Source organism: Cornus florida, unplaced genomic scaffold (assembly GCF_030987335.1).
Source record: "Cornus florida cultivar Cherokee Brave unplaced genomic scaffold, ASM3098733v1 CherokeeBrave_3.0.0_Hap2_Chr10, whole genome shotgun sequence".
Lineage (NCBI taxonomy): Eukaryota > Viridiplantae > Streptophyta > Magnoliopsida > Cornales > Cornaceae > Cornus > Cornus florida.
Genome location: NW_026775580.1, coordinates 55959965 through 55987607, shown reverse-complemented (window position 1 = coordinate 55987607; position 27643 = coordinate 55959965). Strand labels below are relative to the sequence as shown.

At 36.4% G+C, this 27643-nt stretch overlaps 1 protein-coding gene and 1 non-coding gene across 3 annotated transcripts in view; both read left to right on the top strand.

Annotated features, from left to right (window-relative positions):
• Positions 1 to 3492: 3492 nt before the first annotated feature.
• The window catches only part of LOC132278487 (uncharacterized), a 35379-nt gene continuing 11228 nt past the window's right edge, over positions 3493 to 27643 (top strand). The window contains exons 1-4 of one of the 2 annotated variants that reach the window (XM_059780279.1): positions 3493 to 3827; positions 8671 to 8712; positions 11063 to 11191; positions 13073 to 13308. In XM_059780279.1, the coding sequence (XP_059636262.1) occupies positions 3705 to 3827; positions 8671 to 8712; positions 11063 to 11191; positions 13073 to 13308 (530 nt within the window). In that variant the 5' untranslated portion in view covers positions 3493 to 3704. The remainder of the gene's footprint in view (positions 3828 to 8670; positions 8713 to 11062; positions 11192 to 13072; positions 13309 to 27643) is intronic. The other variant, XM_059780280.1, reaches the window with a different exon arrangement.
• On the top strand, positions 24886 to 24996 carry LOC132280350 (small nucleolar RNA R71). The gene has a single exon (XR_009471557.1). It is a non-coding gene; the product is annotated as a small nucleolar RNA R71 (small nucleolar RNA).

Sequence of the window (27643 nt, the reverse complement as noted above, 5' to 3'; positions counted from 1 at the left end):
ATTATCACTCTAATTAAATTATTTTCTATTTGTATACATTTTTATTAATTTAATACTAACTTAAATAAGTTTACATCAATTATGAAATGAAATTATGACATAATCGTTCATGCAAATAACACAACCTTTCACAAGGACATAAATGTCGGATAAAACAATTAAAATATCAATTGTCTAACATTTTCAATACAACAACTAAACCTAAATGATCATGAAGTGAATAACAACATTAACATGATATCAACAAATGAGTGATTAAAAAAACTCGCATCATCATTCGGTAAAATTCAACAAAAAATATTAAATATCAATTCAAAATGATTTTGCTGGTAAAAAGAGTCATTGTAATTAAATACAATTTTAAGTTATTTTTATTAGTTAGTCAATGTTTCCATGATGAAAAATATTTTCTTCTTTTATTTTTTGTTTTGAAAGATTTAAAATTGAAGTCAATTTTATTTTATTCTGAGATATAATAATATATTAAATACCTATTAATTATTCAATATGTATTTTTATTTACGTGCATTACAAGGTTGTGTCCGAGAGTTGGTTGGGGCGTTCCATTGAGTTTAGGACTCTTTGAAATGTAAGGTTTGTCATTTTTGTATTTTTCCGTTTTTAGGGTCGGACGGTCTCGGTGAGACCCGCTACCGAAATTATTGTGTATGGGAGTTGTGTCTCGGGTCATTTGCATACCATGCCTAATTATTTTGTGCAAAGTTAAATTGTTTAAGTGCTAAATTGTGTGGTTTTATTATATTGAAGCATATATATATTTTGTGGTAGAAAATAAATCAAAAAGGTTTTTTTTTAGTGGTGGCCCCCAGCGGGTAATATCTCTCTCTCCCTCACATTTCTTCATTTTTCTTTTTTCTTTCTCCAAGCAAACTTCAACATTTGGTTTCTCCTTCAATTGTTGAAAATTTTGGATGTTGTTTGCGTCAAAATGAAGAGCATGGAAGATCTACTCATTGATGTAAGCAATTCATCATTTGGTGCACTTTAGGATTTTTAAAAATTTGGACCCATTTGAGGGTTTTTCTACAAAATTGAGGTAGGGGTTTCTAATGCACAATTTCTTACTCATCTGTGAATTTTCCTTCTTGAATTGTTGTCTAGCATGTTAATTATGTTGAATTTTCTTTTAAAATGATTAAATTTTTGTAAACAAAGTATGTGACTATATGTTTAGTTGAAATTACATGAAATAGCATGCTTGTATGAATTGATTTTATACTCTAAATGCTTACTATGCTTGATTATTGTTGAATGTAAGCATGTTGTATATTTTTTGAAAATTCTTGTAAAGTATGCTAAGTGGTTTAGACTTGAATTAGATTTATGATTATGAGTATTGACATGGCATGATACATTCATGCATAAGCATTGGGAAGAAATGGGAAGATGATTTAAAAAGGAAAGAAAATGATTTTTGGGAGAAAGGTTTTTGACAAAAGGTTTTGTGAAAACCCAGATGCCAAGGGGATACCGAGGGTCCGTGACGTTAATGTAACTTAGAGGGAAATATGGAAACTCCTTAGCGTGGTTGAGCTATCTAGGCCCAAATGACACCGCGGGGCTACCAAGGGTCAGGGACAGTCCGATCCTTCTCTCGTGTCGCCAACGGGGTACCGAGAGGCGGGTTACGTTAACAGTTTAAAAAATGATAAATGGAAGTGATTTTGAATGGGGAGTGACATAGCACGACATTGCATTTCATGGCACGACATTATTTGTTTTTAACCTTGAAATTGTATTGTATTATTCCTCGGTATAGCATGCGTTCCCTTTATTTCTATTCATTGCTTGGATTCACAGGGTTACAAGAGGTGTATCTTAGACACCTCCTACTGAGCTTATGCTCACCTTATTATTTTAACATTTTTCAGGTTTAGGAAAAGAATGGGTGGGCTATAACCCATCGCAATTAAGACTGGACTAGAACTTTTATTTTGTTATCTTTTGTATAGAAATATGATCATATACTTAAAAAAAAAAAAAAAAATTAAGTGTAACTTGTATAGTGTTGTAATGGTAGAATTTGTGTAAATAAATATATTTCATGGACTGTAACTTAATGTAATTAAAGTAATTCCTTGTTTGGAGGAGATGGAGGAATCGGACATTTTGTATGTATGTATTGATTTTGGGGATGTTGTATATTATTGTATTGTGCATTGGGACATGATATATTAGTTTTGAGGTTCAAGAGAGGCCATTGCATTTTTATGCATTTAAACAGGTTGTTGTAGGATCCTTTTTAGCAGAGGTCATGCCAATTTTTTTTTTTTTAATTGACCTTGGGTTTGGGTAAGGACTCGGTTAACGGTTCGGACCCACAGATTCGAGTCGTTACGTATATTGAGTAACAGTGTAAGTAATAAATGCATATATGGTAATTAGTTTTATAAAGTGAATTAGTATGGAAACCGCGAATTTTCAAATTCGTGAATTGCAATATTTTTGACGACTTTAATACCCGATTTAAAATTGGCATAGGTAAAAATATGACGTGTTATTATAAAATTTCAATTTAAATAAGCATCATTACTACTTCTATTTGTTTTCATAAAATACGTCAATTTTTCGTTCTTTATCTACTCAGTTTTTCATAAGTCATTTCCTTATCTTTTCGGTATTCCATAACCGTATCATATTCTTTTTCGTTTTCACAATATCTTTCATGGTGCTCAAACATAAGAATTAGATTGGTACAAAATTTAGAAAAAAAAAACTGCAATATTTTTCAATTTTTTAATGCTTTGCAATTTTTCTTTAAATTCCTTTATTTGTTTTTGTTTCAGGAGTTACATAGATCATTAGTTTTGATTATTATAGTAATGAACAGATGCCTATTTAATTATATATAGGAGATACAATTTTAAGTATCTATACGTTAGAGAGGTGCAGTGTGATATATGTATAAAACACATATACAATTTAATAAACATAGTGATTGAAACTTTCATCGCCAACAAAGATAGTATATTAAGATGAAACCTAAAAAATGGATTATAACTTTCCAAATAGTTAACTACCGTATATTTTAAAATGGGTCCCATTATATTTGACACATAGGTATCCACGTAAATTTGGTGAAGTAGTAGGTTTTTATTTGTCGAGGTAAATAACAGTACTCAAAATTGAATTTGCGGATTTTATACGAATTCGCTCCCAAATCGCAAATTTGCGTGCGAAGCTTGAGAGCATGACCTCTTTTAACGAATTGTGTGACTAAGAGTTATAAGGAAGGCGGATGACGCAAAATTCGAAAGTGAGCTCTCGAACACAAGGAGCAACCTAGCCACAGGTTAAATAGGATGGGATGAGCAACCCAACCTTAACCCGAGTTGTGTCCTAGACTCGGGCCAAGTTCAAGTGCATGAGTGCTAGAGCCCAAACACTTCGACTTGCGAGAAAAGCCCAACATTCTTGCGGTTCAAACCCAACCATATTACTTTTACAAATCCGACTAGTCAGACACGTGACGGTCTCTGCAGCAATAGCCACCGCACGGTGCATTCTGAATAAAATCGATCGGCGCGAACCGCGTCTCTCCGCTTCAACTTCTAGAGAGAGAAAGGGGAGAGAGAGAGAGAGTTGATTATGTTATAGAAAGTACAAAGAGAGAGGGAGAATAGAATGGTTCTAGGGTTTCGAATTCAATTCTTATCTGTTGAGAGGACGACGCAGTGAATTCAATGTCCGAAGACAAGAAGATTAGAAACGATGGAGCTGATAAACGGAATCAAGGGAAAGAGGATATTCGGCCGTGGGGAATTTTGATATTCGGTTTGATTGGAGCTACTGTCACCACGTTCGCTGTAAGTTCGTTCATTTTTTTTTTTTTTTTCGATTGCGTTGTCAATTTGAATTCCACCACCATGCTTTTGCTGTGTTTATGTCTGTAATCGAACGAAGTAGTTTGAATTCAGATAGGTTTGCTGAACTTCAGAGCATTGCAGAAGTCAAGTTTGGCTATTGAAACTCAATTACTTACAGTATGGTCAATTGAGTTTTTTTTTTTTTAGATGATATATGTCTCCATAAACAAATGGTCAAATTAATAGCCATAACCTAATGTTGTCCCTGCTAATTAAGGGTTTTAAATCACCATTGCGATTATTTACACAAAGACTTTGTTTGCAGCCAATCTTTACCACTGCATTAAGCAATGACCCTGGAGTGTACATTTTTCAATATGATGATTCATTACCTGCTCAGATTCAACAAAAAAGTTTTATTCTTGATTTAAACGATAATAATGCCTGGCAAATACAAGATGTAAAAGAATCGGAAAATTCTGATGTGCTATGGACCCAAGGACTGCTGTTCTTTATTTGTATTTAAATTAGATGTATAGTGGACACAGCTTATAAAAGAGAAGAATGGGAAACAAGAATTCATGTGGCTGACTCCAATCAAATGGGACCAAGGCAGGCTTGATTACTGGAATGTAGATCATATCTTAAAAAAATGACCTTGGATTCAACATGACTTGTTGAAGTTGAATTAGGTCATGATAAACATGATTTAGTAAAACTTAATTGAATCATTAATCGCGGTTCAATGGTTGTAGCTATGAAACAGACATGGCTAATGAATTCACCAAGAGTTGAAATTTCGCCATTTGGAAGTCAAATTATATTAAGGAATTTAAAATCCCAATTTTTGGGGTAGTCCTTTTTAAATATATATATATATATATATATTGTACATTTTTTTCATTGTTAACTTAGTCCCAAGGGGTTTGTTCCATCATGCACCCAGTATACCAAATAAGATGCACATTTTTTCATTACCCAAAGATGATGAACAATAAGTTTTTGCCTTGTTTCATGTAAAAATCTTAATAACCTGTTTGCTGGAACCACTACAGAATGGCTGTGACGATAAAAAAACAGTTCAGACCACTTTGAATATTAGAATTTTTAATATATTTCCTTTCCCTTGGTTTTGTATTTGCGATGGCTTTGGTTTCTTAATCAAACTGCATCAAATTCAGTTAACAAGCTTAACTTAGAAGTGACTGCTTACTAGCATTGTAAGCAGAGTCTAGAGTTAAATTGTTCTAGGATATTTAGCACAAAAAAAAGGGATAATGTGTGGACAAAGAAAATTGAACAACAAACAAAAATGGCCATCTTTCATGATTTGGGTTGAATCATTTGTAAGGAGGGGAGGCTTTGTAGGATGCTGCCCATTACAATTAGTCTTTTCTTTTCTTGGGCAAGCCCTTCGAATAAGATAATGTATTAATTCTTAAAAATACTATAATATGGCTGTGATGATAAAAAATGTTTAGGCCACTTTAAATATTAGTATTACAAATCTTTCCTCTCCTTTTGTGTTTATATATGCGATGGCATTGCTATCTTATTCAGTTGACAAGATTTATTTAGGAGTGTATGCTTTGGTAGCACTGCAAGCAGAAGCTAGGGCCAACACGTTCTATGATATTTAGAACTAAAACAGAAATATGAGGAACGGAAATGACTAACTGATTTGTGAGAGACTCAAGAATGGCCATGTTTGGAGAGTGATCAAAGTGACTTCATTCTGATCAAAATGGTGTGATGATCACTTCGGCAACCCACTAGAATTAGATTTTCCTTTTCTTGGAGTGGAGTGGCGCTTCCTATTGGATACATATTGAATTTTTTTATTATTTGGCTATTTATATTATGTGAGAGAGAATAGTAGGCAATTAAGAATCAATTTTCCCAGTGTTGTTAAAGGCGTGCCTAGGCTCGCGCCTACGCTTGAGGCTAAGGTTTAGCGCCTGTTGTCAGGCTCACTGATGTTTACTAGGCGCGCGTTGCGCCTCGTCCTGTTTGTGAGGCGCGCCTCATTGATATTTGTTTAAAAAAATACGATTGTTCTATTTCTTAAGCCAAAAAGGGTACTCTTGGCAACTTAATAAACAAAAAAGAAAGCCCAAGCATACGATAGAAGGAACTTTTGTACAAAAGAATAAAAAAATAAGAAAGCCCAAGAGTCAAAGTGTTAACCGAACAGCGATAGAATGAGATTGTGAGATGAAGACGAAGCCCTAATTGTAGAGATGAACGACGAAGCCACGTCAGTTCTTTCTTTCTTCTTTTTTCTCTCTTCTCCTCTAGATCTCCCCTCTCTTCTTATCTTTGTTTACATCTCTCTCTTCGTCTAGTTCTCTTCTCTCTGTGCCTTTTATTTTTTTTTAACATATTTATTTATTTTTGTGCTTTGTTTTGCCATTCAAAAAAACACATTTTGCTTTGCCTTTCAAGAAAACAAATTTGTGTTCTGTTTTCTGGTTGATGGATTTACTTATTTATATTTGATATTAATTTTTAGAATATTGATATGACTTATGAGATATGAATGTTATTATGGTAGTTCAAATTTTCAATTGCGTGCCTCACCTCACTCAGGTGTGCGCCTCACCGTGCGCTTCGCGCCTAGGCTCCAAAGGACCTCTAGCGCCTTGGTGCGCTTTGGGCCTTTAATGACACTGAATTTGCCAATAATTTATTCTTATAAAAAAGAAAACCGAAACGATATGGGTAAATGATCATTGGATTTATGATGAAGGGTCTTTTTGAGGAAACTGAATAGATAGCGGCATAAATCCAGTTGAGAAAACATAAGAGAAAATTCATAAGAGAATGGCTTAGAATCTAGGATTAATGGTGGCACCAGCATGTTTGTTTTGTCTGTGTTAGAAGCAGTAGAAAAGGCCAATTAAGAGTGTAGGGTCAACCTCTGAGGACATATATGGAGGCCTCTCATTTAAAAGTAGAACTGGCAAACTTATCAAAAAAAAAAAAAAAAGGTAGAACTGGCAGTTACTGGCCTTTAGCATTTCAAAATGTCAAAAGAATATTTGTGTGGTTGCCAGTAGTAGTCCATATAAGGTTTTGTTCAATTTTTTTTTTTTATTTATCACTACATATATCCATGCATTACACAATCTAATTGGGACATTTTTATCCTTCTAGTTGCCAGTCCTATGAACTTATAGTATGCTTTTACTTTTTACTCATGTATTTTCTTATCTAATCAGTACATTTTTATGTTGAACATTAATTTGGGTATCCTTGACTCTTTATTAACAATTGCAATATATGCATGCCCAGGACTTCTCTGTCAATAATAAATTTTACAGTAAATAATCTATACAAAAACTTAAGTCGGACCTTTGCTTGGTGCCAAAAATATGCTGTCTCCCTGTATGTTCTATTTACAAGGTCCAGTATAACTGCCAAATATGACAGTGCTGCTGACAACCGAAGAGAATATGAGAATACTATCCAGAGAAAGATTGCCTATTTAGAGGGAAGGTTTACATACACCCAGATGGGGTTTTCACCAGAATAATTTCCCTTACTATTAGTTAAGTTTTCTTTTTGTTTGAAACACTTGCTGATTAAAGCCCTTTCTTTTCGCCTGTTTTGTCCATAATTGGGAGGAAAGAGCTGGTGCACCTCATAACTAATAGTGGCTTCATTTCTATCCCAGTTTCCTTTTATATTTTATTTTTTAATTTTTAATTTTTAATTTTTAATTTTTTTTATTATTATTTTTTATACAGTTTGGTTATTTATTACTCCCCCCGTCCCAAAATAATTGTCCACCCTTCCATTTTTGGCTGTCCCAAAATAAATGTTCCATTTGAAAAGTCAAAGTTCTATTTTTGTAACATTACCAATTTAACCTCCTTGCATTGAACTTGTAAAAAAATAAACCATCACATCCTTGTGGACCCACTATGGATAGATTTGGTAATTCATTCACTACCAATACAATAAAAAATACTAAACCTCGTCTTCTTAAAAAGTTAGATACTCTAAAACTAAAAGGGACATTTATTTTGGGACGGAGGGAGTAAGTAAAAGTGTTTGAGATCATCATTGCAGTTTTGTTGTGGGAAAGAGGAGATCTTGTAAATCACTTAAGAGGATTTGACAATTTGTTGAATTCCTATTCCTAAAGGGAGGGGGAGAGAGAGAGAGTTCCCTGTCAGAGGACTTGGCCAAAGTTGCTAACTCCTTTTTAGTTGTTTTTACGGCCCTTTTTTTAAGAAACAAAGTGTTTTTCAAACAACAATTAGATAGAAAAGAAAAACTAATGGAGTGGGATGTGGTGTTCTTCATGTACAAGACATAAAGAGCAATCAGACAAGATATTGCAGCTGATAATGCTTCTTAAACTCCGAAATGCTTGGTTGAGAAGTTCTTATTTCAAGTATTGGATATATAACTCGAAGGAACAAAATAACTTTCAACTAATAATTCCTAATATCATGCGAAAGATGAGAATATCTCCGAGTGCCAGAAGATCTGCCCTTGGCCCATTTTACCACAAGTTTTGGAGTCACCCTCAGCTTGGATATTAGACCAATTTCTGTCTTTACTCTTTTAAAGCCAACTAACAAACCAAATTGTTCGTGTCACCTAAATCCAAGGGGAATGGAAAATTAGCATGCTTCCTTTAATTGCTTCTTATATATTTCCCAGCAAGGTTTGGTTTTTGGACAAGGACGCGCCTTTGTGGTTCTAGGATTTCTGGTTTTTTATAGTGTGTGTGTAAGGTTTTTTGGGGACAAATACATCATTATTTTGCTATTGATATTTGAGGGGATGATTCTAGTTGATACTTTATATGACGGTTGGAGCAATCTGGCAGGTTGGACGATTGCGGAGGACAGTCGATTGGTTCTATGTGCAGGTAGTGATAATTTTTATTTATTTTTTGCTATCTTCCATTTTACATGAAAATTTTAGTGTACCTTCATTTAGTTTATGTTAATGTGTACAAGCTGCACAACTCCTCTTTTTGTGCTAGCATGTAAAAAAGCCAAAGAAGTAAAAAATTTAAGTAAAAGTCTTCATGTCTGCATACATGAAGACAGACTCATTTGTTGAAACTCTTAAGGTTTTTTGGTCAATATTTTTGCTGCCATCTGTAGATGCCCACAATATGTTGGAAATCTGTCTCTGTATGGTCAGATGGCAACAATAGCTTACACTATTCTTCAGGTGCTCAGTTGGTTTTATTTCTGGTTAAAATTCGAGACATCTAGTATGTAAGTTCTAGAAAGGAAGGAATTTTTTTCTTAGGTTTAGTAATAAATTGCTATGTCTAGTAAGACTTAATTTCTCCGAGTAGAAATCAACAGTGTGGACGACCTTTGTCCAGAGTGCAGTGGCAAGGGATTCTAAAGATTATATCTTAGTAATTCAAGAAAAAAAAAAAGAAAAAAAAAAGAGTATATCTTAGTACTCCTTGGCCATTGAAGAATTATTGATAGAAACATATGGAGGGGTGAATAAGACATCAATTCTAAATATCAATATTCTATGTGTACCCTGTTTGATGCCTCGGCAGTCAGCGGGTTATGGAGGAAACAACTTTTATGCATTATCCTTGTAAATGGTACATCTGTTTGGTTTGCCTTGCTGACATCAGACCAGCAAAAGTTAGAGCTTCTCCTGTTGAACTAATTGATATTGGTGGACTAACCCCAGCCTCAATTATCTTTTCTAGTTTTTCTAATTTAGAAGGCCGGTTCAACCATTATTTATTTATACTTGAATGAATTTGTCACAGTTTTTATTAGGGCTGTAAATGAACCAAACGTTCGACAAATAGCTCGAGCTCGGCTTGTTAAGAGCTCGGTCCATGTTCGTTTATTTAGTAAATGAATCAAGCTCAAACAGTTCTTTCAAGCTCGATTCGTAAACGAACCAATCTCAAACAACCATGAGCTCGGCTCGGTTGTTCGTGAACATATTCGTAAACTAAGCTCGTTTAAACCTTGTTTAATACGGAGTGTGTGTGTGTGTGTGTGTGTGTATATATATATATATATATATATATAAGTTAGTGAACCAATTATTTTCATTTAACCCATAAAAGAATCCAAGCACCTGTCTAATCCAACCCAGCTTATCTTATTTATTTATCTAATCAAGAGCCCAGTCCAAGTCCAAGTCCAAGTCCAAGTTCAAGCCTACCATTATCAGCTGCAAACGTCATTTTTCTTATTGCCTTTTGTTATCTCTCACAGAACCCTAGCCGCAAGAGCACTCTTGTCCTCGCACAAACCCCTCTTCTGCAGAATTCCAAGAAATCGACTATTGCTCAAACAAATCTTAGTTGCCACAGAAATCCAAAGAAATCGACGATTCCATGTTTGCCAGATTCATCACGATCGCAGCCAAAGGATTTCTTATTGATTCATGACGATTGCCACAGTCGCTCTCTTTCTTTCTCCTCTTTTCTTATTTTTTTAATTTCTCATATTTGCACCGATTTTGAAATATGAAGTTTGGTGAAAAGATCTGTATTTCAGATAAGCATGTATATTATATACCTATACACACGGGCACATACAAAAACACAAAGTACAGACACACACACAAAAACACAAAGGACAGAGAATACGAGCTTCACTGAGCCTCATTCAAGAACTTTCGAGCTGAGCTCGATCTTAGCTGGTGAAAGCTCAGTCATGCTCGAGCCGAGCTCGAGCTCCCCTCTACAGTTGCTGAGCCAAGCCCAAACACCTCAAAGCTTGGCTCGGCTCAGCTCGTTTACAGCCCTAGTTTTTATAAAGAAGTTGGTGAGATTTCAATTCCTTCCAGCAGGAGTTGGTTTTCTAAATTTTTTCCCTATAAATTTTGATGTAGCTCTTTTGTCAGTATAGATCATGCATTATCCATTTGTACTATGTTCTTTTTTTCTCTTTTGGCTAATTGTTTTTCTCTGAGCGTGCAATTTGAAAATATGACATAGGATAAAATATTGTACCACAAGCAGGATTTTGCTTGATAATTGTTAAATGATTGTGCAAATTGGTTTGATGAATTCTATTATATTTTGATTCATATTTTCTCCTGAAAATTTTTTTATGGCAAAATTATGTAGTTGAGTACCTTTCTTCTTGAGGAAATTATTTTGCACAAACTGGTAAAGATTTTAAAAGTATTTTCAACAATTATTATTGTCTCTGGAAAAGATGAATTTGTTCAATCGGATAGCCAAACTGAATATGCTTGTAATTGCGCAATGAAAGTTGACCAGGTCACAATCATCATGGAAAGGTGCAACGGGCAGTTCTTTCCGGACAGGTTTCCAGGAGGAAGCATGGAAGAGATATAACCGTCGAATGCAGGAGGAGTATGAAGAAGAAATGGAGAGAGTGGTGAGATTCTTCTCTACTAAGTTTTTATACCTTTCCGTTTATATTTTAACTGAATGTGATCACATAACTATGTCAAATTTATAATGGTGAGTAAAATTATTTAATTTTTTCCTTAGCTGCCCATGCATATCATTCTAGGAAAGCTGGATTACCTTTTTCTTTTCTTTGCTGTTTATCATATTAACAGGTTGAGATGACGAAATTTTGTTAGAATTGTGAAGAATAACAGTAGCTCATTCACTTCAACAATAAAATCAAACAAAGCCTTTTCCCAACTACTTGGGGTCAATTACATGAATCCAATTTTTCCATTATGCTCAACTTAAGGCCATAGTCTCAGTCAAATTACATGTTATCATATCCTTCTTTACTAACTCTACCCACGTTAAGCGGGTAGAGTTTGTAATAAATATATATACACAAAAAGAAAAGATCTAGAAACTAGAAGTGGCCATGCCCTCTGTAAAAAATAATAAAGAAAAACTTCGATATCAACGAAGAAAACTGAACAAACGAAGGACAAAGCAATAGGCTGCTATGCCAAGCCTTTGAGGTCCACTACAAGAACTCTTTCGATGATGACATGGTACAAATAAGCTGTGTAGATAATGCTGGAAAATTTACATAGGATCAATTGTATTGGTCTCCTCTGCCTTGCTAGTTTGACGAGATATGAAGATTAAGGTACTGCATATTTCTGAGGTGCCAGTTCCAGCTCCTCCGTTGCTGGTGAACGAGAGCATGAATTTATTTTATTTTATTTTATTATTATTATTTTTTAATGTCAAAACATATTTATTTGATCACCACTTGGTTGATCTCACATGGACTTTATAATTTCCCCCCTCTTCTGTCATATGTAATGAATATGACACAATTGAGTCCCAGATTTTGTGTCATATGTAAGGAGTCCCAGATTGTCTATGAAAAAGGGCATTGAAAAGGTAAAACGGTCACCAGTTTCCAGGTTGTTGCTGCATGGAACACAATTGAGTCTGTAGTCAAGGCCCAAGGGAGGAGGTTATCTTTTAGTAGTTAATTTCTCTTTTATAGCTAGCCACAGGATAAAGATGTGTCTGGGTATATTGAAATAGAACCAGGCTACTTTGGGTTAAGCTAAGTGAGGAAGCCTATGTCTGATTGCATCCAGTCAGAACTGGAGATACACGAGTTACGAGTCTAATAGTTTTCTAGTTATAGTTACTGATCAAAATTATGACAGTTTTTAATGAAAAATTTACAGAACTTGTCATTTTTGTATGGCAAATATATGTGTGAGTTCACCAGTTTTCGGTGTGGTACAAATATCTGAATTTGTAGGGAATATTTTAATTCTAAGTAAATGATAGTGAGAAAGAAACAATGAAAAAAGGGTCTTTCTTAAAACCATATCAGAATTTAGTTGAAATTGAAACACAAGATAAATAGGAAGATGATACTGTTGAGAGTTTAAGATCATACTGAAACTATGAGTGCTATAACAATGGTTATTCTAATTGACAATGAAAAGTTCTAAACAAGCCACGGAAGGAAAAATAAATAAAGTATTATTGGTAAGAGTTTAATATTTAACCACATTTTTATTTGGAGAAGATTTTTTTGCAGGTCTGCCTCTCTCAATAGTTTGTCTACTAGTTCTAGTTTTACAAAAATCAAATCAAAATTTTGATGGAAATTAAGCAGTTTCTGCTCCTATTTATATGGAATCAAAGGATCCAATCTAAAATGGAAACTACTTTTATCCTGTCTACTTTAATGACCATAAAGGCATAAATTGTTTTGACTTTTCTTCTCTTGTACAGTTATGCCGTGTTATGCCCGCTGTGACTTTTGCACTGCTTTGTATTTATTGATTTGATTTTCTGCTCTTCCTTTTTTTAGGAGCGTATTAGGCGCATGCAAAGTGTGTTCAACAGAGAGAAAAATAAATACAAAAGGAATTATGAGAGCTGGGGGGAAAATGGTCAAGGTACATATAATCAGCATTTCCAGCGGGATGATTGGTATTGGAAGGCTGATACATCATACAGAGATCGGAGGACTAATTTCAGGGAAACTCCTCAGGGCACTGCAATCTATGCATTATCACATCACTACTCAGTTTTGGGTCTTGATAGGTAATGATCAATATCATAGATATGAGATGGTAAAATGCTATCAATATTACTGGGTTGGTTGGATCATTTCTTCCTGACATAAGTAGGTTAGATCGAGAATTGATTAGTGGAGTTCTTGTGATTGATTAAGAAAGAGAATGTATTTCATGTAATCAGGAAAAGACTAAAACGTAATGGCTAGGGTACAAATTAACGCTGACTCACCAAAGACAGAATGTGGTGTTAGAAATCACTAAGGCTTCATTTGGTTAGATGGAAATAACCAAAAAAGAAAGGAAATGGATAATGAAAAGAAAAGTGAAGTGCATGAATTTTATATATATTTTATTTTCTAGCATGCATTTGGTTAGTGTTAACTACCATCAACACTAAAAGCTTATGCTATTAGAGAGGGTGTAACTTAAATATATAAATCCTTTAACATGCCCCCTCACGTGTGTCCTTCTTTTGGTCCAACACGTGTTTTTCAATTTTTTTTAATTAGGGTGACGGTGAGGTTTGAACTCGAGACCTTTGGTTTTGATACCATGTTCACTACCATCTACTCTAAAAACTTTTGTTTGATAAGTAAAAATGTATTAGAAAGCGTTTAAAAGGGGAATGCATTCCAAGAGCTGTACAAAAATCGAAATAAAGGAAAAAGAAGACCTATGTAACCAACGACCCCAAAAAGTCCATATAATCTCATCTAAATAAATACAATCTCTCCCCATTCCCCAACTAAAGAGAGAGCAAAGAATGGCGAACTTCAACGCCCTGATGGAGATCCCCTCCCCATCAAAAGATCTTTGATTGCTTTCTTTCTAGAGACTCCACCAAATACAAAAGAGGGTCACCCTCCAGAAATCACGAACACGCGCTCCCACCCTTTGGCCCCTCCAACCATCAATCAAATCCCTTGAAGTCTGGGGCATAACCCACTGAACGCCAAAAAGACTCAAAATGAGGCTCCAACAGTCGTGAGCCGCGGGACAATGCAAGAGAAGATGATCCATAGACTCTCTATCATTCATGCACAGACAACACCTGTTAACGATGACTTGTCTCCTCTTCCTCAAGTTGTCTAGAGTCAAGATCTTGCCCTAAGTAGCAGTCCACACAAAAAAGGCCACCCTAAGAGGAGCCTTTGAGTGCCAAACCGTTTTCCACGGGAAGGTGGAGCCGTGAAACCCTGAAAGCCGGGAAAAGAAGGACCGGGCATGAAACGTCCCCTGTGGGGAAAGCACCCAAGTCAAGGAGTCCGAACCAGTGCCATCCACCTTCTGTCTATACAGAAGATCCAGCAAACCAATGACGTCATCCAACTCCCAATCCTGAAAGGATCGCTGCTGCATATCTCAAGACAGCCTACCACTATCAAGGCGATAGCAGTCAACAACCAAAGCATGTCCATCAACAGCAATCCCGAACAACCTTGGGTACAAACAAGACAAAGGACGATCCTCGCACCAAGCATCCTCCCAAAACCGGATATCCCTTCCTTCCCTGACTCTAAATCTAATATGCTTAGAGAACTCATTTCCTCCCCTCCCAATGAATTTCCATACCCCCATACCGATAGCAGGCCTGACTGCCTAGCTAACCCCCCCCCCCCCCGTCCAAACCCAAAAACCGACAAGAAACTACCTTCCTCCATAACCTATGCCGTTCATTGCCGAATCTCCATAACCACTTGCCTAGGAGTGCCTTGTTGAAGGGAAGAGGAGGAAACTACCTTCCTCCATAACCTATGCCGTTCATTGCCGAATCTCCATAACCACTTGCCTAGGAGTGCCTTGTTGAAGGGAAGAGGAGTGGGGGGCCTGTAGACCTACTCCCATCGAACAAGATGATACTTAAACTCCTCCCTTCTACCGCCCCACAAAAAGTTCCGTTGAAGCATCTCAAGTCTTCCAACAACAAAAGAGAGAATCTAGAAAAGCGAAAGGAAATAAGTTAGAAGGCTAGATAAAGTGCTCTTCACCACATTTCCCCCCTTCAAAAGGTATTGCTTCTTCCACCCAGCCAACCTTCTCTCGAAACGCTTAATCACTGGGTCCCAGCTTCCTGCCCTCCTTGACGAGACACCCAAAGGCAAGCCTAAATAAGAAATAGGGAAGGAATTCGTCCCACACCCTAAAACTGTTGCGAGAGACTCCACCTCTTGAATGTCCTCCACAGGGACAAGCACACTCTTTCCCACGTTAACTTTCAGCCCAGAGACTGCCTCGAAGCAAACAAGGACACATCGCAAATATCTCAATTGGGACACCTCTGCCTCACAAAAAACCAGAGTGGCGTCCGCGAAGAGCAAATGAGAGATCTCCAACTGATGAGTTGCATCTGGACCAATCTTGAAGCCCTGTATGAACCCCAAGTCCACAGCCCTTCTCATCAACCTACTAAGAGCCTCTATAACAATAATGAATAGGAAAGAGGAGAGAGGATCCCCTTGCCTCAAACCACGAGAGCTGCCAAAGAACCCTGATGGTGTAACTCAAATATATAAATCCTTCAACAGTTAGCATGAAATTGTTTTCAAAAAAGTTGTATGATGCAACCAAGCGTGTGCATAAAATAATGCACAACACTTTAGGTTTAGAAATAATGTCAAGTGGGCATCATATTTTATAATTTATAAAACCACTAAACACTTATATTATGGAGTATGAAGTGAGCATGGATCGTCCCAAGAGATCTAAACAATTATAGATTTTTAGAATTGAATTTTACTTTAGTGCTTATGTGATTGCTGAAAAGGGTTTTGTTTTGTAATTAAAACTAATTTAACTTAAGTAACTGCAATAAAATAATGGAGTTTAAAAGATTGGAAAGAGACTTAGGGTGTAGGCTTTACCACTAAACACATTCCTATAACTCACTAACTTTCAACTAATTGGGGAAATAATAATGTGTAATCTAAATGTGGCTAACAACTGCAATGAAAAGTGTAAACCATTAATTTCAAGCATAAATCAACTACTTAACGATAATTAAACTAAGTGTAGTGCAATTCACCAATTCAAAGTATGATTTATTAATTCAAGTTGCAATTTCAACACACATTAATATAGAAGATAATGCAATTGTGACAATAAGCATGGATTTCAAACACAGGCATGGGTTGTCTACTTACCTAGGAATGCAAGTGCAATTAAACTAATTAAGCCTGAAATTAACTAAATTTAACAAGAATTTAACCCAATTAAATTAACTGTGTAGTATAATCCATCTAGTAGAAGCAAATTCCATCAAATCAAAACACAATTACATCTAATTAACACCATGTATAGCCATCACAAGAATCAATTAACAAAGAATTCAATTGTAGAACTTGATTACCAATCAAACACACATAAGACAATATGATATTGACATAGATAATCAAATGAAAGAATTAAATTATATTATTCATGACTATACATCAATTATACAATTAAATCCCCAAAAAGTAAAAAGAGAGAGAAATTAGGTTACATGCTTAGGGTTTATCCAACCCTAAGTAAAAGAATCAACCATTCATGATTGATGGATTCGAAGACGGAACAATCTCTATCATCTGCTTCATCATCTCTGACCTTTTTCTTCCAAACCCTAGCCCGTTCTTCTGTTTCTCCCCTTTCGCATGTTTTCTAGAGAGAGCGTAATATCGATTATAGAATAATACTTGATAATAAATAATAAGAAACTAATTATTAAAATAATGAAAAACTAACCCTAAAAATAATGGCTTGTTTCCTTTAAGTAACAAATCCTATTGGAGCCTATGGGTTACAGAATTAAGCCCAAAAACTAAAATCTCGTAGCCCTTAAAATAAGGCAATCCAGTAACTTGGTCTCCTGTTAGAAGCTTGGCGTCCGGACGCAGGATGCTGAAGACTCGCGTCCGGACACGAGGAATGGCGTTTGGACGCGGCATATGGAAGACTTGCGTCCGGACGCGAGGAATGGCGTCCGGACGCGGCATTTGCTGCATCCTTGCTTTCTTCTAGAATTTATCCCGATGCTCTGGCTTTACTCCAAAAATGCAGTAATGGACTGATTTAAACCCGTTTGAACTTTATTGCCTGAAATACACATAAACATAAATTAGGACTAAAACATGAAATTAAGATAAATGCAAAGACTAAAATACTTTAACTTAGGTGCTGAAATGTGCAATATTTAAGCACTTATCACACCCCCAAACTTAGATATTGCTAGTCCCTAGCAATGAACTACAGTACGAAAATGAAACAAACACATATACAACTATGAACTAATAAAGCAAATAAAGATAACACCACTTTCGTAGGGATCACGGTTGCATTTAGCATATGCAATAAGCCTTTTAAACCCTTAGGTTACCCCTAGTAGACGAGTGAAGTCTCGTGAGGGTTTCCAGAAATGGTACCCATAAACATCAACAGTTCTTTCTTACTTGAGAAGCAACGACATATATCAAACAAGTGTTAAAAGTAGACTACTTCAAGTATGCAAATTTCTGCCATTTCTAAGCTATTCTCAACATTTTAACGTCATATAAGTAAGAATGGTCCTCCACATATCAAACAATTAATCATGCAAATTGAATCAATTCTATTATTCTTTTTGAGTGAACTGACATCAAAATGCGTTGCTATCCTAGCAAATCAAAGTAATGGCATAGCCTTACCCTCAAACTGGCATACAGATATAGTATCAATTCTCAAGACATTCAATGAACTTTGTTATTCAATCAAACATTCTTCTTCTTCTTTTTTTTTTTTTTTTTTTAATTGATTTTATTTATTTATTTATTTTTAATATGTATGACCATGTGCAATGTCCAAGTTCCTTAAGCCCTCTAATCACCCCATGTAACAAGCATTGAGCCAACGACTCCCAAACTAGATGGTCTTAGGGCGTTAAGTGTAAAGCCACTCCTAAGGGCGTAATGACTCGGAATGGTTAGGCTACGAACTCAAACTAATCATACATTTTACATTCCTTCCTTGTCTTCCTTTTTAATCAGTTGACTTGTTGATATAATGCAGTTTTTTTTTTAATTTTTTTTTTTTGTTCCTCACCTTTGGTGAGTGCTTTTATTTCTTTTCTTTGCAAGTTCATTTTATTAAGAATGAAAGCTTTCAAAGCGTACTAGCTCAATTGGGATAAACCAAGATAATAATCAACTAAGCATGTACCCCACAAATTGAATGCTAGTGTGCGCAAGTGCAAGTGTAGAATTCTATAATCACCTCTCAAAGCATTTTCAACCAATAAGATGATGTGTACCACAAGAGCAAACATGATATCAAAAATTAAAAATTTACCCCTTAATGGCATCCTAGAGCATACAAGAAGTATTATGTGCAATGAGAATAATGAATTAAATGGAAAGAGTATACCGTGATAGCAAAAGTTTATGAAGTCCGGTAATTATCTATTAGGAAAGATGTCTCCCCCAAACTTGGATGCAAAAACTCACTGGAATAGCCACACTAGCAACTCACATCAAATATCAACATGGGATAAGAATCATACATTCCAAAACAATATATAACAAGATATAAAGAGATATTAGATCAAACCCTTTGTAAAGTTGAAACATGCAGAACTATGCAGAAGGGCACATGGAAAAATATTTTTTATTTATTTTATTTTTTTTGAATATGCAAAGGAAAAGGAAATTTTATTTACAACCTACAAAATGAAAAATTAAATAGCTAAGTTTAACGTCTCTAACAAGACGGAATGCTACTTTGAAATTTTTATTTTTATTTTTGTTTTATTTTATTTTATTTTATTTTTTGAAAGCATAAATGTACAAAAGGAATAATAATAATAATAATAATAACAAATGTAAATTAACATGCAACGAAGGAGGAACTCGATACAACTAGTGTTTAACGTCGCTAGAAAGACGTGAAATGCTCTCAATCTTCAAAGTAAATGGGATCTACCAAGAGAGCGGATTCCATATTTCTTTGACGAGCTTGTCCATCAATGTATGGTTTAAGCCTTTGACCATTAACCTTGAAGGTCCCTTCATCTTTCAGATTTTGAAGTTCAACCGCCCCATGAGGTGAGACAGAGATGATTAGATAAGGGCCTTCCCATTTGGTTCTAAGCTTCCCAGGAAAGAATTTGAGCCTAGAGTTGAATAACCAAGCCTTTTGACCGGCCTCAAAGGACTTTTTCACAATATGTTTATCATGAAATGCTTTTGTCCTTGCCTTGTAGATCTTTGAACTATCATAGGCATCATTTCTCAATTCCTTTAGCTCATTGAGTTGGAGCAAACGGTCCTTTCCAGCCTTATCAATATCAAAGTTGAGCCTTTTAATTGCCCAAAGTGCTTTGTGTTCTAGCTCAACCGGAAGGTGACAAGGCTTCCCATAAACAAGTCTATATGGAGACATGCCTATTGGAGTCTTGTAAGCTATCCGATAAGCCTACAAAGCATCATTCAATTTCCTTGATCAATCTTTTCGGGTCGGATTAACAGTTTTCTCAAGAATATGCTTGATTTCCCTATTTGATACCTCGACTTGCCCACTTGTTTGGGTATGGTAGGGAGTGGCCACTTTATGTGTGACAGAGTATTTCAAAAATAGTTGTCTCAAGAATTGATTACAGAAATGTTTTCCTCCATCACTTATCATAGCCCTTGGCATACCAAAACGAGCAAAGATATTTGATTTGACGAATGCAATTACCATGGAGTGGTCATTCGTTTTGGTAGCACAAGCCTCAACCCACTTTGAAACATAGTCAACAGCAACGAGGATGTATTGAAAGCCATTAGACATTGGGAATGGTCTCATAAAATCTATGCCCCATACATCGAAGATTTCAACTACGAAGACTGAAGTTAAGAGCATCATGTCTCTCTTTGACATTGATCGCAACTTTTGGCACCGAACACACACCATGCAAAAGTTATAGGCATCTTGGTGGATAGTGGGCCAGCCAGAAGAGCCCACTTTGAAGAACCTTCAAAGCGGTCTTTTTTCTACTAAAATGCCACCCACAAGCAAGTGTGTGACAAAATATAAGGACGCTCGGAACTTCACTTTCCGGCACACATCTCCTTATGATTTGATCTGGGCAATAACGAAACAGAATGGGATATTCCCAATAGTATTTCCGGATGTTAGCAAAGAATCGGTCCTTTTTCTTGTTTTGACCAATTAATGGGAAGTTTGCTGGTTGCAAGATAGTTAACAATGTCGGCGAACTAAGGCAACGTCCCATTTGAGATTTGAAAGAGTTGTTCATCCGGAAATGATTCATGAATTTCAAGATTTGGAGAAGATTCAACCATTAATCTAGACAGATGATCGGCAACGACATTGTTGGAGCCCTTTTTGTCCTTGATTTCAAAGTCAAATTCTTGAATTTCCTTTTTCATTAAAACATGCCTAAAAGCGGCATGATCGGAAAACACAATGACCTTGGATCCTAAGAGATATGACCGAAATTTATCAAGGGCATATACTACGGCAAGTAATTCTTTCTCGGTGGTAAAATAGTTCAATTGGGCACCCGAGAAAGTCTTACTCGCATAGTATATAGCACATGGTAGCTTACCTACCCTTTGCCCCAAAACAACACCCATTGCGAAGTCGGAAGCATCACACATAATCTCAAATGGTAAGGACCAATTTGGAGGTTGCATGATGAGAGCGGATGATAGAAGAGTGCGAAGTTGATGAAAAACATTTAGGCATGCTTCATCAAAGACAAATGGAGTCTCCTTGGCAAGAAGGTTGCAAAAGGGTCTAACAATTTTACTAAAGTCTTTGATGAACCGGCGATAAAAACCGGCATGTCCTAGAGAGGAACGGATATCTCTCACCGTAGTAGGTGGAGACAATTCGAAAATCAGCTCAACTTTCGCTCTATCTACTTCTATTCCTCTTTTAGAAATGACATGTCCAAGCATGATTCCTTCTTGAACCATAAAATGGCTCTTTTCCCAACTTAACACAAGATTAGTCTCACGACATCTTTGAAGCACTTTTTTGAGATTTTGGAGACACGAATCAAATGAGGACCCAAAAACTGAAAGTCGTCCATGAAGACTTCTAAATGTTTCTCCACCATGTCCGAAAAAATTGACATCATACACCTTTGGAACGGAAAACACAATGACCTTGGATCCTAAGAGATATGACCAAAATTTATCAAGGGCATATACTACGGCAAGTAATTCTTTCTCGGTGGTAGAATAGTTCAATTGGGCACCCGAGAAAGTCTTACTCGCATAATATATAGCACATGGTGGCTTACCTACCCTTTGCCCCAAAATAGCACCCATTGCGAAGTCGGAAGCATCACACATAATCTCAAATGGTAAGGACCAATTTGGAAGTTGCATGATGGGAGCGGATGATAGAAGAGTGCGAAGTTGATGAAAAGCATTTAGGCATGCTTCATCAAAGACAAATGGAGTCTCCTTGGCAAGAAGGTTGCACAAGGGTCTAACAATTTTACTAAAGTCTTTGATGAACCGGCGATAAAAACCGGCATGTCCCAGAAAGGAACGGATTTCTCTCACTGTAGTAGGTGGAGACAATTCGAAAATCAGCTCAACTTTCGCTCTATCTACTTCTATTCCTCTTTTAGAAATGACATGTCCAAGCATGATTCCTTCTTGAACCATAAAATGGCTCTTTTCCCAACTTAACACAAGATTATTTTCACGACATCTTTGAAGCACTTTTTTGAGATTTTGGAGACACGAATCACATGAGGACCCAAAAACTGAAAAGTCATCCATGAAGACTTCTAAATGTTTCTCCACCATGTCCGAAAAAATTGACATCATACACCTTTGGAAAGTGGCAGGAGCATTGCATAATCCAAAAGACATTCGTCGATAAGCAAATGTACTGAAGGGACATGTGAAGGTGGTATTTTCTTGGTCCAATGGATCTAAAGCCACTTGATTATACCCCGAGTAACCATCTAGGAAGCAATAATATTGTTGCTCCGCCAATCTTTCCAAGATTTGGTCAATGAAAGGCAATGGAAAATGGTCTTTCCTAGTGGCAGAATTTAGCTTTCGGTAATCTATGCAAACACGCCATGAAGTGGCGGTGCGTTTCGATATGAGATCATCCTTAACATTTTCAACAACTGTGATTCCTGACTTTTTGGGAACCACTTGAGTTGGATTAACCTACTTGGAATCAGAGATAGGATAAATGATTCCCGCATCTAGAAGTTTCACAACCTCCTTCTTGACAACTACTTTCATATTCGGGTTCAATCTCCTTTGAGCATCCCTAAATGGCCTTTCACCCTCTTCCATGTGTATGCGATGCATACAAATAGAAGGGTCAATGCCTTTTAGGTCAGCCACACTCCATCCAATGGCTTTTTTGTTAGCTTTAAGCACTTCCAAAAGATCATTCTCTTGGTCATTTTCAAGATTTGAAGCAATGATGACCGGAAGAGTTTCTTTTGGGCCTAAGAAGGCGTATTTGAGATTGGATGGAAGAGGCTTAAGCTCAAGAATAGGAGGAGAAATGAGAGAAGGAACTGGTGGAGTACTAGAGAGTGAATGAAGAGGTTCTTTCTTGCTTTTCCAAGGTGGGAAATCCAAAGTGGCCACAGAGTCCATCAAAGCATTCACCTCACTTATGGATCCTTCTGTGTCAAAACCACAACTTTCAAACATTTCACAAAGTCATGCCTCAAGAGGGTCCTTAGAGAGAATAGAGGAAAGATTCTCATCTATGGTTTCATCCAAAATATCCACTAGGAAGCACTCGTCTTCATTTCTGGGATGTTGACTCGCATTGAAAACATTAAGCTTAACCATCATGTTGCCAAAAGAGATGTCCATAATGCCGGATCTACAATTAATGGTGGCATTGGCAGTGGTAAGAAATGGTCTTCCTAGGATGACTGGAATGTGATTGGTAAGATTAGGGACTAGCTCAGTATCAAGTACCACAAAATCAATCGGGAAATAAAATTTATGAACCTTAATTAAGATGTCCTTAACAATTCCCCTCGGTTTTTTAATTGATCTATCGGCTAGTTGGATGACTACCGATGTTGGCTTCAAGTCCCCTAATCCTAATTGCAAGTAGACAGAGTATGGAATGAGATTAATACTTGCACCTAAATCAAGGAAAGCTCTACGAACCTCTTGGTTTCCAATAACACAAGAAATGTTCGGAGCACCCGGATCCTTGAACTTAGGAGGAGTGTCAGAAAGAATGATGGAACTCACTTGTTCCGTTAAAAGCACTTTCTTAAGATTCTTTCCTTTGCTTTTCCTCTTTTGAGTGCACAAGTCCTTCAAGAACTTTGCATATGGTGGAATTTGCCTAATTGCATCTAGAAGAGGAAGATTAATTTTCACTTGTTTGAACACTTCCATCATGTCATGAATTTTTCCTTCTTGTCTCCCAAATGATGAAGTCTCTCTCAAAGCTTAAGGAAATGGAGCTTTTGGTTCATAAGGCTTCTCTAATTGGGGAGATAATGATGATGGAATGTCCTTTTTGGAACCACTAGCATCCAAGGAAGTAGGAATAGGATTTTGAATGGGACGGATGCTACCACTTGGTTGCTTCAGTTCACTATTCTCACTAGGTACCTCTACCTTCTTGTCTACTTTCCTACCACTCCTCAAGGTAGTAATTGCTTGAACTTGCTCATTTCCAGAAAATCCCGATGAAGGACTTGCTTGCACCATAAATTGCCCCTTAGCATTGGTTTCAGTTTGACTAGGCAACTTACCTTTCTCTCTCACATTTAAAGAATTAGCTAATTGCCCAATTTGAGCTTCAAGTTTTGCAATTGACTGAAAGTGAGAATGAAACAATTGATTATCTTTTCGAAGATCACCTAAGGCTTCCGAGACATTGTTTTCAAAAGCGGGACTCTTAGGAGGCGTTTGATTTGGATTAGAGTAAGATTGAGAATTTGATGCTTGAGGATGAGAGTAGGATTTGAGAATTTGATGCTTGAGGATGAGAGTATTGATTCACATTCCGAGGATAGAATGAAGGACGGTAACCTTTAGAATTCTGATTTTGATTTTGGAGATGTGGGGGAACATACTTTGCTTGGTAACCTTGAGTTTGAGGTGGGTTTGCACCATCTCCATGATTTTTCCATGCAAAGTTTGGATGATTTTTTCACCCCGGATTGTAAGTATTAGAATAAGGGTTGTTCTCTTGATGAATGAAAGCTGCATTTGCTTGTTCTTGAGACTCACTTGGTATGATTTGTCCAAGAGTACAATTTGAAGTATGGTGAGTATAACTAGAACAAGTCATGCACATTTCATTGGAATGATGAGGATAAGATTGAATTGCCTGTCCTTGATTCAAAAGGAATGTATCAAACCTTTAAGTAAGATTTTTGACCTCGGCGGCAATTTCCATGGAAGTGTCTATTTGACATAGAGCTTTCTTTCCTCCCATATTTGCTAGGCGACCACCCCTAGAAGATGAAGATCTATGCATTGAGTTTTCACTCATTTTTTCAAAGAGATGCCAAATTTCATCTTCATTTTTTTCTATGTAGCTTCTGCCGCAGGAAGCATCAACAATGCCCTTATTAGCATCGGATAAACTTGAAAAGAAACATTGAACTAATTGCCACTTAGGAATGTCATGATGTGGACACTTCCGCAGCAAGTCATTCAAACGTTCCCATGCTTCATGAAGGGGTTCTCCTTCTTCTTGTGCAAATTCACGAATGGAAGTTATCATTGAATTGGTTCGACTTGCGGGATAGTACTTTTTTAGGAACTCTTGTTGCAATTGTGTCTAAGAGGTGATTGTATTTGACTGCAAGTTGTTAAACCAATATTTAGTTTTATCCCGAAGAGTGAAAGGGAAAAGCTTCATTTTAAGGACTTCTTCCAGAACATCCGTGATTTTTACGGTGGAACAAACTTCCAAGAACTCATCTAAATGTTTATAAGGCTCTTCATTGCTCAACCCATAGAAAAGGGGGCACATGTTAATGGTGGAAGCCTTAATCTCATAATGATGAGCACGGAAATTTGGCAACTGAATGCAAGTGGGTGCATTATATTGATTTGGAGTGTAATGATCCCTAAGGACCATTGGAGGATTGAGAGGAGGGTATAGCATTTGACCTTGATGATGGTATGCCATTTGACCTTGTTGAGGGTATGCCATTTGAACATATTGTTGTTGTTGCTCACCAATTGGGGGAACAACATTTGGCCTTGGCATCCCTAGATTAAGTTGTTGCACCACAGGATTAACTGGCCGTGGCATTCCTAAGGGTGGATGCACACCTTGAGGATCCACAATATGAACTTGTGGTGGGTGGTGCATACCATTATGATCCACATGACCAAGATCTTCAATGGGATCTACAATTGAATCTACTGGGTCTTCCATTAAAGGTGATGAAAGATCAAAAGTTGGAAGATTAGGATAACTATCCCTAGTCCTACTTCTTAAAGAGGACGATGTTCCCAAACTCCTCAATAATATCAATGCACTTAAAACAAATAAATGCGTCTACACGGGCCGATGCCTTCTACAAGAAGGTATGCTTGGATTTAAAAATAAAACAATTCAAATTAAGCCTCCAATTGGGCTGTCCAAAGTATGCAAGATGGTAAACAATTAAAGTACTAAAATTAAAGAGAACTTACAGATGGTCATTAAGCAACTTCAATTTTTTTTTTTTTTTAATTGCTTCTAAGTCCAGCGTTTGCTCTACTTTGCTTCAAGTACCTAATTGAAAAGTATCAAATGAGAAAATAAAAATAAAATGACTTTAAAGTAAACAATCAACAAAGAACTAATGTCTAATTCAATTCTTTAAAAAAAAACGTTAGATCCCCGGCAACGGCGCTAAAACTATGATGCGACCGAGCGTGTACACAAAATAATGCACAACACTTTAGGTTTAGAAATAATGTCAAGTGGGCATCATATTTTCTAATTTATAAAACCACTAAACACTTATACTATCGAGTATGAAGTGAGCAGGGATCGTCCCAAGAGATCTAAATAATTATAGGTTTTTAGAATTGAATTCTACTTTAGTGCTTATGTGATTGCTGAAAAGGGTTTTGTTTTGTGATTAAAAGTAATTTAACTTAAGTGACTGCAATAAAATAATGGAGTTTAAAAGATTGGAAAGAGACTTGGGGTGTAGGCTTTACCACTAAGCACATTCCCTGACTCACTAACTTTCAACTAATTGGGGAAATAATAATGTGTAATCTAAATGTGGCTAACAACTGCAATGAAAAGTGTAAACCATCAATTTCAAGCATGAATCAACTACTTAACGACAATTAAACTAAGTGTAGTGCAATTCACCAATTCAAAGTATGATTTATCAATTCAAGTTGCAATTTCAACAAACATTAATCTAGAAGATAATGCAATTGTGACAATAAGCATGGATTTCAAACACAGGCATGGATTGTCTACTTACCTAGGAATGCAAGTGCAATTAAACTAATTAAGGCTGAAATTAACTAAATTCAACAAGAATTTAACCCAATTAAATTAACTGTGTAGTACAATCCATCTAGTAGAAGCAAATTCCATCAAATCAAAACACAATTACATCTAATTAACACCATGCATAGCCATCACAAGAATCAATTAACAAAGAATTCAAGTGTAGAAAGTGATTACCAATTAAACACACATAAGACAACATGATATTGACATAGATAATCAAATGAAAGAATTAAATTATATTATTCAAGACTATACATCAATTATACAATTAAATCCCCAAAAAGTAAAAAGAGAGAGAAATTAGGTTACATGCTTAGGGTTTATCCAACCCTAAGTAGAAGAATCAACCACTCATGATTGACAGATTCGAAGACGGAACAATCTCCATCATCTGCTTCATCATCTCTGAGCTTCTTCTTCCAAACCCTAGCCCGTTCTTCTGTTTCTCCCCTTCGCGTGTTTTCCAGAGAGAGCGTAATATCGATTACAGAATAATACTTGATAATAAATAATAATAATAAAAAAAAACTAACCCTAAAAATAATGGGTTTGTTTCTCTCAAGTAACAAACCCTATTAGAGCCCATTGGTTACAGAAATAAGCCCAAAAACTAAAATCTTGTAACCCTTAAAATAAGACAATCCTGTAACTTGGTCAATGCTGGAGACTCGCGTCCGGACGTGAGGAATGGCGTCCGGACGCGGCATATGGAAGACTCGCGTCCGGACGTGAGGAATGGCGTTCGGATGCGGCGTTTGCTGCATCCTTGTTTTCTTCTAGAATTTATCCCGATGCTCTAGCTTGACTCCAAAAATGCGGTAATGGACCAATTTAAACCCGTTTGAACTTTATTGCCCTAAAATACACATAAACATAAATTAGGACTACAAAATAAAATTAAGATA